This window comes from Zootermopsis nevadensis, unplaced genomic scaffold (genome assembly GCF_977971745.1).
Source record: "Zootermopsis nevadensis isolate Lab colony 2312 unplaced genomic scaffold, Znev_1.0 Znev_ptg000020l, whole genome shotgun sequence".
In the NCBI taxonomy this organism is placed as follows: Eukaryota; Metazoa; Arthropoda; class Insecta; order Blattodea; family Termopsidae; genus Zootermopsis; species Zootermopsis nevadensis.
In genome coordinates, this window is record NW_028259152.1 from 16,907,557 (window position 1) to 16,926,370 (window position 18,814).

An 18,814-nucleotide genomic window follows, 5' to 3' on the forward strand; every position below is an offset into this window, starting at 1 on the left:
CACAGATTAACGTAATTCTGCACTTGCCATAACCAACGTGCATTTTAGAGTCACCAAGGACTCCAACTTGTAGATTAAAAGGGTTTAATTTATCTGTAATACAACCCAAACATGCCCCAGCGGAGAACATCACAATTGCTCCAAACAAAATATTCAGACGTCCATGATAAAACTCACGCCTCGAAACACAATGACTCACCCACGCAAGACAGATTCGCGCAGTCGCCATGTCGTTATTTTTTATTTTTGCCCACCCCTGTACTGGGCCCAGACTTCGGAGCCAGAGTCAGTACACTGAGCTGTAGGAACCTCTCTGTTCATAAACTTTCACGAAAATCGATTATTAGCGTGTACGATCTGTGTCTGAAACTAACGATGCACGTTTCTTAAAACTAACTAACAGGATGATTCTTTCGTAAACAAAACAGGCCCAAAACTGCAAATGTTTCAATTATTGAGACGTAGTTTTACAAATACACCATTAGTCTGAGTTATCGAATCATGATTACACGAGATAAAACATCAAATTATCTATCATATCGGTTATTAACGCCATTAATCAAGAGTCTGTGAGTCGACGTAGATAATGCATCGCGAGATATCAATACAACTCATTTGTCCACAATAATATTCACCACATCGAAAAATGTTCCGGACAATATCACAACAAGACTAAAAACGTGCTCTCTTTTGAGAACAATATAACGTCAAACGTGTTCCTGACGACATATCACGGGTGTTGACATCAGCAGAATGACCGAGAGAATTAGAAATGCAACAAAGACACATCAAAGTCAACAATGGTATTCGAGATCCCGGTTGCGATGTGAACCGAAGACACTGTTACAACAATGTGCACTGTTCGAACCAAGAGGACAGACGCACGGGGGTGTCCAGGTCTGAGGCTCAAAGCACGGAAGAGGAGGCCCATGGGGCAAAGCTCCCAGAACAGTTTACCCTGGTTATAATGCTCTGAAAATGCCTCATGAGTGGCAGGACCAAGCTACAGCTTAAAAAAAACACCTGGAAACGAAACTAGATGAATAATTTTACATGGTGTATTTTGGACTACGTTAAGCGGTTCTAAATTAATGCAATTCCACTTTAGGGTATATATTGTCAACATGGATGCCACATACGCACATCTTTCTACTCTGGTAACAGAACTTCATACTTCTACTGACGTTCCACTGTTTAGGATCTTTAAATAAATTCTTAAATCCAGTTCGTTGATCACAAAATGGCCTATTACGCTCGAGAATGTAAAAGAAGTTTTATTAAATTTGCAAAGAAAAAGACTAAGCAAAATTACATGCTAATCACGTACCGGTAAACTGTTCATAATTATGCTAATAAATTTCTTTTGGTTGCTCCCGTAAAGATTCCATGTCATGTTTTATAATTCGTGATTTAACATTACAAAGTCCCCACTCCCCTCAAAAAAACTGACGAAAGTTTCAACAAATCATTCCCAGAGTTAGACATGTAGAATACAAACAGGTTATGTTATACATGGGCCCCTAATTCGTCAGTATCACAATAAAATAAAAAATATACAAGTGAGTATTGATTGCTGCTTTACGGTTCATGCCTATATTTCACAACATAAAAACCAAAACTGTCCTTACTTTCGTGTATAAATTGCATATATCACAAAAGTACAAATGTTTTATAACAACAATAATCCTTTTTTCAACTGTCAATTGCTATAATTTCCTAAAATTCTAGGATTTACACTCTCACCCTGACACTATCAAATTAAAAACGAAAATGAATGAAAATACTTTCTCGCCATCAGACAAAATTTGGCTAACGAGACCCTTCTGAAAACAGAAACATGAGAATATTTTAACACGTTCGTTAATAAATGCTGCTAGGTAGTGGGCATAATGACAGCGTCACGAAATGGCGACTTCAAGTAAAATTTTTCGGTTCCGACTAGCCGGATGCGTTATTATTGAACGTTAATTTAAAGCACTTGGCTAATTACCAAACAATACGACACAACTAAACAAAATACAAAGTTAATACGCAGTGGATTACAGATCTGAACACCTATCAAATAAATGGAAGAATACCTACAAACGCCGTTCAACATTTCACCTAATACAATTTAAGATATTAACACTTCTCTTCGTGAAACATACATAAACTAACACGCCATTAGCAGCACAACCTCAACCTCCAAACGTTACACCAAAACTGAGCATTGATAGCCTGAAACGTATGCATTACAGCACCATCTGAGTGACGAATCAAAGAACTACTACTGTTTCGTAACGATCGCGCCAAGGCTGCACACGGCCAAGGAAATGCGAATATCTGACGAGATCCACAAAATATGTTACCATATGCTCAACTGCTTCTGGGGGAAATTGAAGTTCCGTTTCAATTTCCTTTCTTTGTGGAGTCGAAATATTTATCGACCTATATATTTTTTTAAGAAAAAAATTTATACTCCTCCCCCAGTATTGTCAGGGAGATTAAGTCGAGAAGAATGAGATGGGCGGGGCATGGATGGGACAAGAGGTGTGCATCGGGTATTGGTTGAGAAGCCTGAGGGGAAGAGACCTCTGGGGAGACCTAGACGTAGATGGGAGGATAATCTCAGGCGGGATCTATGGGAGATAGGAGTTGAAGGAGACTGGATTTTGTTGGCCCAGGACAGGGTCCGGTGGAGGGCTTTGGTTAATTCGGTGATGAACCTTCGGGTTCTGTAAGCCATCTGGTTGGTTGGGTCCACTATTTTGGAAGCCTGAGGGGAAGAGACCTCTGGGGAGACCTAGACGTAGATGGGAGGATAATCTCAGGCGGGATCTAAGGGAGATAGGAGTTGAAGGAGACTGGATTTTGTTGGCCCAGGACAGGGTCCGGTGGAGGGCTTGGTAAACTTCTACCGGAATACATGGTTCTACAACCCACAAGACAGCCATCTTCAGAACCACCACCATAAAAACCTCAAAACCTACCGAGGAGTACACTGGTTTTTGAGATCACTGGTAAATTTGGTCCATGGTGAGAGACCTTATGTCTTATCTCCTGTGTTTTAAACACTTTTTGTAACCAAGAATAGTGGTGGGAGACAGATAATAAGAAGTAATTGCTTATTACAGTTATTGGCCTGTTTGTAATGTAGGTGCTTGAAGACCTTAATTGTATTATGGAGGTGAAGAAGAAGCCATATGAAGAGATTCTGGAATTATCGAAGATGCACAAAAGGCGACAACAGCGTGTCAATACTCAGATCTAACTGGAAGAGAAACAGAAGTGAGGCAGAGAGTATCAGGATTATGCTCTGGAGCCGAGGTGCCTGGTGGCAACTTGTTTCGGAGCATTCTTCGATGAGGTGTTGAAGACTCAGTTTTGTAACAGTATTTTGACTTCATTAGTGGTAAGAATGAGGACACACGATGACCTTTCCAGGTGATGGTAGATCTAGCTTGCAAATTGGTCTCAGTCAGCATCTTTTGTAACATGAGTCCCACAGCTGGACACTGAATAAACAAACAATTTTCTGAAAATGACAACGAAGGGACTCGGTGCAAGTAATTAGCTCATCTGAATTTTTAGGAGACCTGTGACACAATGAATAAAGTTCATCACAGTACGTATAAGTCCTGCAACTTCATTTCCGGCACCACTCACGCCAAGTTCCGGCTTGTAAATGGATGATTGGCACAGAACAGCGGCATTACAAAAACCATCGTCAAGTAGTTTCACAACAGCCGAGTTTTGTCCTAGTGACGTTCCACTGTATCAAGCCTTCTTTTCGATACGCCACAGGAAAACAGATTTTTGTTAGCAATTCAAAAGAACATCTTGAATGGCTTCTACACTTGCAACAAATTTCACACGTTCCAAGTCAAAATAAAATAATTGGATCTCTTAGATTTGCCTGCTGCAGTCCTCACACAGACTACAGAAATGATTTCCCCACTTAATGGTACCTGCACCTTGTCGTGGTCGTGGGGCTTGAGTACCTCGGTGGCCCCAAGAGCTACTGGTAGGGCCTCCCTAGCCAGATTGGTCGAGGGGGAGAGGTCAGGCTACGACAGGTATCCTGGTCCTCCAGGTTGGGGGTTGGTCGCAAGGCTAACAACCTCGCACCGTAAAAAGGAAGACGTTTCGAAACCTCGATCAAAGCCTCGGATAGACGGACCTAACAGAGGACCGAATGGTAGATGAGAATTGAGGAGGCCGTGGACCGAATACGGACCGGAGAGCCATTGAAGAAGTAGCTCATTTGTTGGTCATGACTGACATTTTATTTTAATACAATATTTCTTTTCACCATCTTTCTCATTTTGTTCCATATGTGATGTTCAATATCCGCACACAATTTTCATGTATGTACAGCGTGGCGCACGAAATGACACCCAACTAAAAGTTTAAATAATGGATTTTGTCACCCCAGGACAGGGTCCGGTGGAGGGCTTTGGTTAATTCGGTGATGAACCTTCTGGTTCCGTAAGCCATCTGGTTGGTTATGTTTTTTGGCGGTCTTTTTAATAAAAATAATACTAGTTAACTAATTTATTTGATCTCTATTTAACTGCATTGGTTGACTCCAGATTTTAGCTTCTTAGCTTATATCTCATTGCACGGACTACACGTCAGTGCAAAAGGAAACAAAGTTTGCTGAGTTCCACTTGCAACCTTCTTATAACATAAATAACGATAAGAATTGTTAAACTGTCATTTGTAAAACGTACCAGTCCTTTGAAAACCCAATGTCATTTTACTGACCTTGAACTCAGAGAAGGATGGGAACCCCTGCTCAATGGTATAATGACCCACAGATCACTATAATGGTCCTGAACTCAGAACCTCCCATGCCTTCAACATGCAATACATTGAGTCACTGTAACTGTATTCAAATGAATACAAATAAAATATTTTCACCTTACCTTCCAACATGTCTGCGCGTAAGTGCGGGTTTGGCCGAGTTATCCCGAGCGCAGCGATATGCATGCCCTCCGGCAGACACGAGGGTGCCACACGAAGATGCAGGGGATGGAAAACTGACGAGCGTATCGCTGTCCGAAGTCGGAGACACTGCAGTCACCAGCGTGTCACTGTCAGAATCTGCAAAAAGAAGACAATCCCAATCAAAATCTTTTAATCTGACAGAATTACCCAGAATTTAGCAAAAGTAAAAGATCACTAATACTTGCCCCGTCTGTCTACTTTTCATTTAAAAATATGCTGCTGATGGAAAATTTGGCTAAGTGTTCTCACTGACATGTTTTTATTTAACATTCTAGAAAAATTCTGGGATAGTACTGCATTTCATCACGATTCACATAATCTCATTTTGTTATGAAATAAAAAAAAAACAGATTGCAGTATAATTAATGAATTTCATTACAATGTAGTCAAAATAACACAAAATATTTTGTCGCCAAAGTCTGAAGCAGACAGAAGCAGGTATAAAATCTAAAGTGGCAAGACTTATCTGTCACCGAAACATATTACAGGACCCACAACACGATCTTCCAATCATGCGAACATGTAAAGCAAGATGCTGTACCACAGTGAAAAATGAGACGGGCATCACATGAAAATTTAATACATACTTTACACGATGTGTATATCATTACAAACACGCACTGAGCACTTACTCAACAAAAATACCCAGACCTCCGTAAAACAACAAACCTTACATTTTTAATTTTTCTTAATCACCTTTCATTATAATGAAGTTTAATTATAAATATAATTTTTTAGTCCACAAAAGTTCATTAAAACATGATCTCACAGCACAAACACTATGAGGTTATATCTGACAAATTTAATACCAGCAGAATCTGTAATGGCGAAAATTTATTGAATAAATATTACTTATTGCTCTCTTCACCATTAAACTGAAGCATTTGAAAGAAAGTAGACATTAAAAATTCTTTCCAGGGCTTGAAGTCGAAATCAAGTTGTTTAATTTTATATATGCATACGTGGTATAGCTCAGTCAGTATAGTGACTAGCTACGGGCTGGACGACCGGGGTTCGATCCCCGATGGGGGCAGGATTTTTCCTCTAGCCTCTGCGTCCAGACCGGCTCTGGGGCCCACCCAGCCTCCTCTACAATGGGTACCGGGGTCCTTTCCCGGGGGTAAAGCCGGCCGGGGCGTGATGCTGACCACTCACCCCCATCTAGTGCCGAGGTCAAGGAAGAGAGGAGCTATACCTCCACTCACCCCAAATGCCTACATGGCGTATAGTGGGACAAACTTTACTTTTTATACGTGGTACAATAATAAGTGAGATAATGAACGCACCAGCTTCAAAAGCATCATAAAACTCATCATCAGATGTGTCATAGAAGCGAGGACTTCGGTGGCTGCTTATTAAACTACGGTGCTCTTGGAGGGACGGACTAGTGGACAGGTGTGAGGCCATTGACTGCTCTAGTTCATGGTGTTCTTTGGCAAGAACACTCAGTGCTTCTTCAAGAACTCTGCATTTTTCTTGTTCTTGTTTCAGTTGCAGAACTCGAACCTTCACAACACACAAACAAAACATATTCATCAATGCGGACTCCCTCACGAGGAGCTGACAGCCAAGAAATTTTTAACATCTCATGAAACTGAAAAGTTCATTACCATGTGCACAAAAGTTGGCAGGATTTTCTTTTGAGCCAGATGAATCCAATACACACCCTCAGAATCAATTTACCAATGACATATTTTAAATGTATCCTCCCATCTACACCTAGATCTCTGCAATGGCCTCTTTCGTTCAAGCATTTATATATGCTCTTTGACACTCGTAATCCTGCCTGACTCAATGACACTAACAGTATTTGTCAAAGAGTACAACTAATGAATCTCCTCAACACATAATTGTCTCCACCCTCTGTAACATTCTCCCTCTTAGGTGCAAATATTCTCCTCAGCACTCAGTCGTCAAACTCCCTCAGCGGAAGTCTTTCCTTACAGAGAGCAACCCAATGTCACTCCCACAGCAAACAATTATGTGTACATTACTATGACAACAAAATATTCTTATAACAACACATTTATATTAGCTATTTAAAGCATTGTGATAACTGAATGTTCCACCTGCGTAAATAATTGATAACTCTGCATTTTGTTTTAACTGGTTTCCTATGATTCTCAATACAAACTTGAAATTGTTTAGAGTTTATATTAATTTCGAGACGCCCGTGCCTCCCTTGAGCGTCTACTTGTCGGCGTCACCTTACGCCAGCAGAGAGACCGTCATCTTCACTCTGCTGACATCAGATGGATGTCAGAAGTTGGGGACCCATTACAGCATGTGGCGAAGCGGAAGCACCGCTGGGCGAAACGACGGAAGATGGAGTATCGCCACCATGACTTCGTACCCACGAAACAGGAAGCGTCCACTGGGTCGGCCTCCTGCTCGTTGGGCAGACTCTCTTCCCGTCAAGTATAACATCAGGAATTTACGTGGCCATACCACCAGACATTGGTCTACCCGAGCACTGGATAGAGAGGAATGGAGGAGATGCTGGGGCCCGCATGCGAGCTGATGAACGGGTCGCTTAAGTGCTAAGTGCTCAATATAAACAGTGATTCCTACCTTGAACAGCATTAACCAGACGATCTTTGTAATGTAAAAGTATCACGTTTTCTTCACAGAATAGACTGAATTATTAGGCATTATTTACGTGAGCTTTGGCTTCAAAGAGTTAATAATGATACTTAAAAATTAAACTTTGAAAACTTATCAAACTTAATATCGAATGTCATATACCTCTTCTTGCTGCTCAAACAGCGACAAACAGTGGCCAAGGGACTGGAGCATGTTGCCTGCGGTATCTGACATGAGCTGAAACCTCTGAAAAACAAACATTACCTCACACCCAAGTTGCCAATAAGCACTACCAACTTCAACACAAAAACAACAAATTCTGTAATGAAAACATTCATTAATGCACGTTTATTTGAGGAAGGGAGCAAGAAACAATCAAATACTTTGCTAAGTTAGAAATTAATTGCCTCGATTATTACGGCAAAGACATTACTTGTATTTTTAGCCTGTTTTATGACCACAAGCAAGAACCACAGTTAATTTTCAGCAAGGCTAATCTCTTTCTGACTCTTCAAGTATCTTCTTATAACATGATTTAATATTCATGTTTAAAAAAAAGTTGACAGTGGAACCACGGTTCCGAGGAATCTGACGTAAATACGTCTCTATAATATAATTAAATGTAATAATTCTTATATAAGACAAGTACTTGTGATATTATAAAACGTTTTTACCAGCACAAAATTATCCACTCTACGACGCACTTCTTCTACAAGCGAATCACAGCTCAGCTCTTTCCGCAATAACGAAAGCGGATTTTTGACGGCAGTAATGAAACACAACAATGCCGAGTAAACAGATGACGTAACAATTAGTTTCTTAGGTAACATAACCATGCACGCAGGAGTTCATATAAAAGCTGACCACTGTTGTCGGTCCATATTTACACATAGTTGATATGGATCTTACACATCTTCGTTACGCTCTTTTGCCGAATGACCCTTCCGCATAGACGTATTTACGTCAAAATATATGTACTAAGACTTCAATAAACTTGTTTACATTGGGTTGTAGAGCCAAGGAACAACAACAACTGATATGAGTATATAAAGTGAAGTGTATAATTCAAATCATAAATCTGACTTGCTCACCAAAACAGCAGCACCGGTGATTGCATCACAGTGAAGGCTGTTATTCGACAGCGCTTCAACGATGGCGACACTGTCAGTCAACTGGCTCTCCATCACTTTGTGATGTGCGGCAGCTGTTTGTAAGGAATCCTGCAACACAAATAAATACGCTGCGTTATAAAGCAGTGTTAAAGTTGAGCTTACCTGATGTCGTGGACACAAATACGGCCCCATAGATGATATCATGGACATATTAAGAGTGGCTCCAAAGGGTAAAATGCTAGATATTTTAGAAAAATTCCATATACACAAAAGTAGTAAACACAAAGCCATCATTAACCAAAAAAACGCCCAAGATTCTAACGTATTATTTGACGTGGCATTAAACATGAGAAAGTAAATTTTCAATAGTTGGCCACCCTGATTTCGAGCTTTTATATATACCCCACACATTCCAACTGACAGTCTCACACCCACGATTCTGGAGTTCACAGGTACGGACGACGCAACCACAGCCCACCGCACACCAGCTACGGCCACCGGACCATCCGATTAATAGCTAAGTGCAGAGTTCAACCTTTGTGAATAACAACATCTAGTGCAGTGTCGCGTAAAATACTTTTGTTAAATACCCTATTCATTATTTATTTTCTAAAACCAGTTTAAACCATTTGATTAAATTACTTAATTTCCCTGATGCCACTGATGATGACCTCTTGAGGTTGAAACGCGTATGGCAACAGTGTCATTTTTATAGTGTTAATAGTTGTTTGTTTACTTTTTTTATAAGGAGTTTCGTAATTCGTACTGTTCACGAAGTGTTATTAAAGTGACCAAGTTAAGGGGATGGGTAGAACACGGAACACGCAAGGGACAGATGAAAGAGAAGTGCACACTGTTTTGGTTGGAAAATCCAAAAAGAACCCACTTGTGGGACTAGACACAGATAAAAGGATAATAATAAAAAATGGATCTTAGAGAAACTGTGAGGGTGAGTACTGGATTCAACGGTCTCAGGATAGGGTCCTGTGGCAGACTTTTGTAAACATGGTAATGAACTTAAAACCTTGCATACCGTGCAGTGTTATCTAAATACATAAAATCATGCAATGGATTATAAATTGAGCACATTCCTGGATCTCAGTACCATTGAACTTAAACATCTTCGTGGCGTTGCATTATAGTATTGTCACCTTCTATTTCCCAATTATAGTCCACTGACTGTTACCTGCATCGAACCAAGAGGTTTAATGTGGCGGTCTTCATCGTCACTGTCATCAAACTCCACGTGTCCCTGAGTGAGATAATGCGTGCTGAATGCCGCATGCTCTGTGAAAGCATTGATCCATTTCTGAAAATCACAGAGCAGGTTAAATTATATACTCATTAAAAAAATTTTTTTTACCAGTCCCACTGATGCAAATCTGTCTTTGAATAAATAAAATATATCCATTTTCATCTACATTTTTATGCTTTTTTATTTAATATTATTTGGGTGATTAAATAAAGAACAATGATAGGGCAGAACATAAAAAATGCAACAGGGAAAAGACTGTATAAAACATTTGAGTTGGAAGACCAAAAGAATGCAAAGAAAGAGACCACTTGAGAGACCTAGACACTGAACAACATTAGAATGCATCTTAGAGGAAAAACTGATAATCCCTGGAATAGAACAACAAAAACATCTACAAATTAATGTTTCCACAGTTTAGTCAAAGCTACGAGGCGCGTCCACAAAGTAAGTTTCCCACTCGTCCCTCAGCTAGCAAACCTTATATTGCGCGAAGCGACTGTGCGTACGTGATAGAGCAATGACGTAGCATGGCGCTTGCACTAACGGCACTTCCCGCGTTCTCACAGTAGCATCGTTGCAGCTGTTGAAGATGGAGGTTCTTATTCCAGCTCCCGCCGACTGTGAAGTGCGGTCAGTGATAACGCTAGGCCGCACACGGCTCGACGGACAGCAAGTCTCCTGCAGGAGTTCAGCTGGGAGGTGTTTAATCATCCACCCTACAGCCCGGACCTCGCTCCCAGTGATTTCCATCTTTTCCTACACCTCAAGAAATTCCTGTCCGGTCAGCGTCAGCGTTTTGAGAATGACAGAGAGGCGGAGATGGTTGTCACACAGTGGTTCCAATCCCAGGCGGCAGACTTCTACGACACAGGTATTCAAAAGTTGGTCCCACGGTATGACAAATGTCTTAATTCCGGTGGCGAATATGTTGAAAAATAGCTGGACACTTGCTGTATCTGTTGCAATAAATATTCCCATGAAATTGTGTTTTGTTTCTGTAAACGGCCCCAGGGAAACTTACTTTGTGGACGAGCCTCGTATTATGGGTCCCATAATGTTTAAGGTACACAAAATAACAAAATTCTGTTACTTATTTTAGAATAAAATAACACACGTACCTGCCTACTGATCTGTCCTGTAGTCTCACCGTAGTTAACAACACTGAGCCTGTGGACAGCACTATCAGAGAAGCGTACCACAAAAGTAGAGGTATCACACTCTAATGGTAAAATATTTGCTCCGTCTAAATATTTGAAATCTTTTCTTTTAAAGCCCGATGCTGCATCCGCTCTACTGCCGAAGTACGTCAGAACACCACGCTCTAAAACGGCCTGGAAACAAAATACATAATATTTCCTGACATTCACCAAACCACATCTTAGACAAGTTTTTGAAGACCTTTATAACTTCAGTATTATTTACCTCTGCAGTTACGCTGCACAGTAAATACCAGATGCATCACTTCATGCATTAAAATGTATATATGGTTTCCTAGTCATTAAATTGGTAGACATTTATCACTTCATGCATAATTAAACACAGATCCACCCAGAAACCACAAAGTAGACAGCGAGGGAGGAATGAAGAAAGGAAAATGTAGCGACAGAAGTAAAACTGACCCATATAGGTTTCCATCCGAGAAATCTTGATCTCTTAAGTAGCTGACCTTCAAATCTTGTGGCTGATTTTTGTAGCTGTCTGACTGGACGAACACACAACACTTGTTGCATCTGTGAATCTTGCGCAAGTTCTAATGCTGTCTGTCCTGGTAATGCGATGCAAAAGGAGAGACTTCTGTGTAAATTACGTAACTGCACACATTATGAAAATCAAAATGGTAGCGAACTTCAAATAATCTTGTATTCAGAATTTGAGGTCAAAATTCTCATAACTTGGCTTGTAACCACGTTTAAATAGCAATTACGCGCTTCTTTATTATAACATAATTCACATGCAATTTGAGAGATTGTCTTAAAATTTATACTGCCCCTGTATTGTCGCAGCAGCAAGTACCAAGACAACTATTTTCTTGATTGTTGCACCATGTCGTCTGGTAGACATCCAATGACGTTTCAGAGGCATTTTCTGACTCCATTAGCAAGCAATACAGAAGACAGCCATCTTTATATTGTCCTTGGCATATTTAATAACACTTCGTCAACTACATTGCTTGCACAATAGACAATGGTAGAACGAATGTGAATAATTAGTTAGGAAGGAAGAAACAGTTGTCGCCAATTTTCAGGCAGTCCAAAAATTTATGTGAAGGAACTGAACAAAAGCACAAAATAGTTTACTCACAGGGACAAAGATGTAGCTTATGTACATACAGGCGTTTCCTGATAATTTTAATGCATTTATTTTGGAATACTGAAACTTATTCTATGGAAGTATTCTGAGCAGACAAAATGAGATAGGCGTGGCAGTGGACTAACTTAAAGCACACATTACATTTTTTGTTTTTTATGTGTAGTGTTCTGTCTGACGACAGGTCCATATGAACAGGATCCTTCCATCCTTTTCTCGGACTGGGACCTGTTCATATACGTTCTTGGCAGATGATCCAGAAGTGGTTTGCCATTGCCTTCTTCTGTGTGTGTGAATGGAGTAATTGTTGGGATGCCACGGAGGAAAACTCCGTGTTGCCTAGACCACGGCCTTGCCCAACACAAGTTATAAATTCGGGCATCGAACCCGAGACCCCAGGATTACAAGGCCAGCGTTCTAACCGCTAGACCACCGTGGCAGATATTACAACATAATCTAACATTATCTGTAACTAGAAGTACATGAAGGTTACGATTTAACCCATACACAAAAGATTTAAACATCTTAGGGTTAATAAGGATAAACCAGATTCTGTACACGATAAATGTCTTCATCCCGCAACTCACCAGATGATAGACATACTTCTATATGAAGCTCCTACATGAAAAATTACATAGATGTGTGAAAAGACCATTTGGAAAATACCTCAGCAAAGGTTTAGCATTCAGATTCTTGTTTCAAACAAGTTATGCTTACATACACAATCTAACATGATAGAAATTTCATGGGGACAAGGGTGTTCACCTCTCGTGTTCCTGACACCAGTGTCAATGCCATTCTGCAGCAGCAAAACCGCGGCCTCCTTGTGACCACGATAAGACGCGCAATGCAAACTTGAATTGCCCTGAGCATCCACACAGTTGATGTTCGGGGGATGATGATCTTTCAGCTGTAAGAAAAACAATGCAAATCATACTAACACTTTACTAAAATTTCATTCGTGTTTTCACTATCTGCCATGTCATACCACTATTTATTCTTACATTTCCTATTTCATTTCCTTGTTAACAGTTTGCAAATAAAAGCAAACTCATCTTCCTCATTTCCTTTGATGCTCATTTTAACTAAATCTCCTCATTCCAATCATCACTACAACCTTCACTCATATTAATCACATCTCAATCATATTAAAAAAATTTCTTACAGGTTTACCACACCTGTTACCCAATATATAAACTATTTTTTACCTCTGACTTCTTGTTGTAACTGTAATCGCATTGTAATTTCAAGACCATATATGTCAGCGTGTAATTTGTAATTATTAATGTTGAATGTGCCTATTCAGCGTTAACTGCACACTTTCAGCCAAGTTTATTTAAAAAAAACAGCCACATAACTTTGAATGTGATTTTCTGGGTGATGACACCACCATCACTTATATAAAAAATCTATATTAAATGTTACAGAAAAGTTATCCACAGCTTAAATACTCAAAAGCTGCATGGAGCGAAAGAATACATGGCTTCAAACATTCATATTAATTTGCATTATGACACGTCTCATTAGTCAAACTCCCATAACAACAAATGTGGCACCATTTTCTGATCATATGAATGGAAAAAATGCCAATTTTTTATTCTTCTTACTTCTCCTCTCTTATTACATGTTCTCTGGGCATATATTTTACACACTCAGTTCTGTATAAAAAGACTGGAAAAGTATCACTTATAAATTCTACTCTTGTCGGACTTAAAGTTATAACAACTTCGTCTTAAAAGATCAATCTTGTCTGAATCAACCATATTAGCAAAATTATTCTTAATACGTTCTCTCAGCTAACCAGGTCCATTGCTCTGCCCAAAAAGAGCTCTCCAGTTTTCCCTATTCTCTGCTTCTCGTTTTAATTCCTGGAACGTCATCTTCTTTCCTTGTTTCAGATCGTCGGTTAGCTGTATCAGTCTTACATGAACATTACAGGAAGTAAATGTAAGATTACAAAATCAGCATGTGTAGTATGATTCGTAAAGGTAATATCACATAACTAAACAAACACCACTTGAAGTATACACTTCCATTGCCTCAATTTCAAACTTTGCAAACTAAAAGAAAACAGCATTCTTAAACCTTTTATATAACAGTAAAATTTGAAAAACAATCATTACTAAGATGGCTGTTTTCTGGGTGGTCGTGCCGTGTAGTCTGGTAGAAGTTTACCAATGTTTCAAAGTCTCTTGCTGCCTCCATCATCACGGTGACGACCTTTAAAACACTGGTAAACTTCAGACTACACGGCGCAACAACCCAGAAGACAGCCATCTTCGAACTCACTTCCGTGAAAACCTCAAATCCTACAATCGTTACCAAGCTCCTTCACAGAGGAAAGGGAAGGTTTAAGAATGACAGGTGGCATGCACATATGTAGCCACAGCTGTTGAGATGCTGTGAACAGCAAGGGTAAAAGGTTGATGCACAAAAAATTTCAACTTTCAATAATTACCAAACATAAAACATAGCGAAGGAAATTATTATTCCATATTTACAATATTACATAGAAAATATAATATCCAGTTTTCAAATAAATTGTCTGTAATTTCCACTGGCAGCTGTAAGCGTACTACACTTCATATCAAAGAATTCAAAAAGGAGACAATTTGTTACTGGATTTGTGCCATTATTAAATTTTTGCACAGCTGTGATACTCTAAGGCCAAGAAAGACGTTATTTTTAAACCTATACATGTAAAAATATACTTACTGCAGCCAGCGGGAATATGGCAAGCAACACTCTGATACTTAACTACAAAATACAGATATTTTAATCATAATTATTTAATTTTTTTGGAAATAAGTAACTCAGTGAATTTGCAAAAATCTTATGTAGAAGCCCTATCCAAAAAAAATAATGATGATAGTACCAATACTGAACAATCACACAAACAATTAAAACTTTGTCACAAATACTTGATACTTTTTAAAAAAAAATGAATGTCAGCTACTTCTAAATAAATGTTTAAATAAGTGTTGGCAAAAGAAGTAGCACGAGTCTACATACACAGCTGTTTACTGTGCATACTGCCTGCCACCCTGTAACTTTCCTGTTCCCTGAATTGGCAAGGACCACTTGCCAGAATTTTCAAGGTGTCGAGATCACCCTCACGTGCGGCAGCCAGCAGATGTTCTTCCTTCCGACGCGCTTCCGTCTGTTCGGCCGCATGAAGAAGTTTGGTAACATCTTCAAGCTTGGCAACATCCCGTGGTGTCTGACCCTCGCCATTTACAACATTCACATCTGCATTATGTTGAAGTAACAATAGCACTAAATCCTGCAATGGCAACATTAAAACAAAAATTCGGTATCAATATTTTGAAATATATGACTGACCTTTCTTTCCTGGGGGCACGGGGCGATGACCTATATTATTGTTCAGGATAATGATTATATGCCAATGGTAATGAAAGCTACACGAGTTAAAATAAGGATTATCACTATTAGTTGTTTACTTTACTGTAGTGTCTACCATTTGTAAGATATTACACTGTAATTTTCACTTCATGCTGCACGTAAATTCAATAATACCCCCGATGATAACCTTTCAGATTGAAACATGTTGGGTTTGTAGCATACGTAACTTCAGTTGATGTTGTAACTGGTAATACTTCATATATGAAATCATAGTTTCAAAATTAATATACTGTGATTAAAACAGTCAAGAGCCTTGGCAAAACCACAGAAAATTCTTAATATATCAATCTTATTACTGAGTGCCTGTTACTTTACATAAATGACTTTGTATGTAACTTTGTAAGTGGAGCTTCTCACATCAAACTAAAGTGATACTGGCGTTCAAACGGTGCACCAATCCTTCGCACATAACATTCCTAAATACTTCAGAAAACCCAATTCAAAGAGACAGTGGCACATAACCTCTAGGACAGCAATTCAAAGTGACTCTAAATCTATAGTTAAATTTCTCCTTTAAGATAAAATCATACCTCTCTTCCAATAAATGCTGCTTTATGCAATGAAGTGTCACCTGCATCATTGACAGCATTGATATCAGCACCATATGCCAACAATTCCTCTGCAACATCACGATGTCCAAAATAGGTTGATAGATGTAGTGGTGTCCAACCAAGATTACTTTTACTCTTACCTATACACCATACAAAAACTGCTTTTGAAAATATCAACGTAAAAACAAATACATAAAAATACTGATGGCCAACCTTTTATTTCAGATCTTTCACAGAAGTATAAAAAGATATGACAAATACAAAAAGTCCTTTAAATCGTTTTCCTGGAACATGAAAGACAAACTTTTAACGATACATACCTTTACAGCTTATATCCAAAACGATCTTATTATCTCGCCGAGCAGAAAGCAGCTCTTGCACCATCGTTATGTCTCCATGACGAGAACTATATAGCAAAATTTCTTGTAGCTCCATTTCTGCACAATCTCCATTCATTTTCTTAGCTAATCTCGACAATCATGGCTAGTTCTAACAATTACAGTCCACAATTTATGAATCAAAACTGCATAGAAATATGTTCTTGTCAAATGAATCTGTTATACATAACCTCACATTTAATTTTAATTTTCGTCGAAATTTACACTAATGCACTTTTCAAAATAAATGGATTTTTTTGTTGCATTCAACATTGGTGCCTTAAATAATAAAGAACTAAAATGTAGTGAAAATAAATAACCTCGCCATCACATGAGTCCGTCTTCTAACACATTTCGCACAATATCCATCTTTATAAACGTCACATTGAACAGTGCCGGCAATGTTAGGAAAATAATATCCTACGTAGGTAATACATGAACGTTCAAGAAATTATTCCGTGTTGAGCCTGTTACAATATCGCACGAGTATTATGTCGTACCGTGTAGTCCCTGATATTGTACGACGTTGCAGGGAGCTTACTGCCTCCATCATCAGGGCTACAGTAAACCGTGCACGGAAAAGTTGGATTAGAAATACGAGTAATAGGTTGGCTTACTTATCACCCTGATGATGGAAGCTGTAGCCTACTCTCGTCCGTTAATATCTCAGGAATCAAACTAGGAGTACCAACTTATTTTTTAACCTCCAGTTACGCGATGTTTTAAAAATTTCAGTTTCTTATTTTCCCTTTTTACGTAATACTTTATTAATCTCCTGGGAAAAATTATTTAATTTCGTAAACAATCACGGAACCCCAGAGTAGGCGTCGCGGACCCCAGGTTAAGAACCGCTGCTTTATCTGTTGTCTCGTAACACATTGTGAAGCAATTCAGTGGCATTTTGTATCACTTCTGCAAGGCAGCTTTCCAGCAAACCATCTGAAGAATGTTTTTTAAACACAATAATCATATTTACAACTTGTTTTCACAAAGCAGAGTTCATGTTCTTCCTCGTCAGGTTAGGTTAGGTTTGATTTTAGACGATTCTGTTGTAAGAAGACGGAGACTTTCTTCCTTGGTCGTTTCTGGTGTTGATCAGTCAGTGGCACATATCGATATATTTGAGTCGTTTGCAAACTTGAACATTTTAAAAATTGCACACACAGCATAACAGTTCTGGCATGTTATCTGTGCTATTGCCTCTAGGTTCTTCATTCGTAAGTAGTTATGGGTGGTTGTTTGTTCTACAAAAACAGAAACTCTGAGAATATGGAATGGCACTAGTGATGCCAGTTGTCTGGAGTCAATGGCATTCACATCACCTTTATATCCTGTTTTTTTCTAACAGCCACCTGCGCCTAGGACTCGCGTCTGGTTTAACATGCATTTCGTGCATCTCTGTTCGTACTACGTGCATCGTCCATCCCATCATTCTTTATTTAACCACTGAAGCAATATTAGTCGAGGTAAAGAAGTTGTTTCCAATCATGTAATTTATTCTTCATTCCCCCTTTTCGATTTATTTATTCTGCAGTGAGTGATTTTCGTCCAACTGAGAAATACGTACAGAATTACTAGCCAAAACTACAACTTCCTGTTGCTATAAACCAGTTTCTCATATCAGAAAATAAAATTACAGTATGTGGGTACAAAAACTGGTTCATCAAATCCACGGACCAAGACGTAATCAGAAAAGGCATTTTAAACACGACACTGGCCCTGAATGCAGCCATTGTTGGTCATGATAGAGGCAGCAAGGTTGGTAAAACTTCTACCAGACTATAACTACAACTCTGAAGACAGCCATTTTCGGTCTTCAAATCATACATTCTCTGTCGCCACTTACGTCTTAAAAACTTTATCCGCGTGTTTACATATAGCTTTATATAAATATTCTCTTTTTTCCTTAATTCTAAAGCATTAGTACACTACTATTGTTCTATTCTATATCTTTGTAATGATAATTAAATTAAATTAAGCCAAAGGTATTAGATCAAAAAATTTATATAATTGATTTCACGTCAGCACAATGGCTCGGCTGTTTATGTACTGAAAATTTGTGTTTGAGGGTCGAGAGCAAAATATCAGAACATTCTGCATCAGCTTGACCCTCGAAGCAGATCAGTGGAGTAATAGAATTTAGACAAATTAACAGATTGGTTACAAAAGCTGCCCCACATTACGTCATGTAGGCATTTGATTCAGACTTTACGTAAT

At 39.0% G+C, this 18,814-nt stretch overlaps 1 protein-coding gene across 7 annotated transcripts in view; it reads right to left on the reverse strand.

Moving 5' to 3' along the window:
* The window catches only part of LOC110826784 (oxysterol-binding protein-related protein 2), a 72,821-nt gene that overhangs the window by 47,774 nt on the left and 6,233 nt on the right, over positions 1 to 18,814 (reverse strand). For 3 of the 7 annotated variants that reach the window (XM_087352012.1, XM_087352011.1, XM_087352014.1), the window contains exons 1-11: positions 16,541 to 18,806; positions 16,200 to 16,360; positions 15,332 to 15,529; positions 13,012 to 13,156; positions 11,559 to 11,704; positions 11,058 to 11,270; positions 9,871 to 9,993; positions 8,664 to 8,792; positions 7,735 to 7,818; positions 6,276 to 6,495; positions 4,908 to 5,085 (exon numbers count right to left, since the gene is read on the reverse strand). In XM_087352012.1, the coding sequence (XP_087208138.1) occupies positions 4,908 to 5,085; positions 6,276 to 6,495; positions 7,735 to 7,818; positions 8,664 to 8,792; positions 9,871 to 9,993; positions 11,058 to 11,270; positions 11,559 to 11,704; positions 13,012 to 13,156; positions 15,332 to 15,529; positions 16,200 to 16,360; positions 16,541 to 16,676 (1,733 nt within the window). In that variant the 5' untranslated portion in view covers positions 16,677 to 18,806. Of the gene's footprint in view, positions 1 to 2,078; positions 2,238 to 4,907; positions 5,086 to 6,275; positions 6,496 to 7,734; positions 7,819 to 8,663; positions 8,793 to 9,870; positions 9,994 to 11,057; positions 11,271 to 11,558; positions 11,705 to 13,011; positions 13,157 to 15,331; positions 15,530 to 16,199; positions 16,361 to 16,540; positions 18,807 to 18,814 lie in introns of those variants that run through there. The other 4 variants (XM_087352013.1, XM_087352016.1, XM_087352015.1 and 1 more) reach the window with 4 other exon arrangements.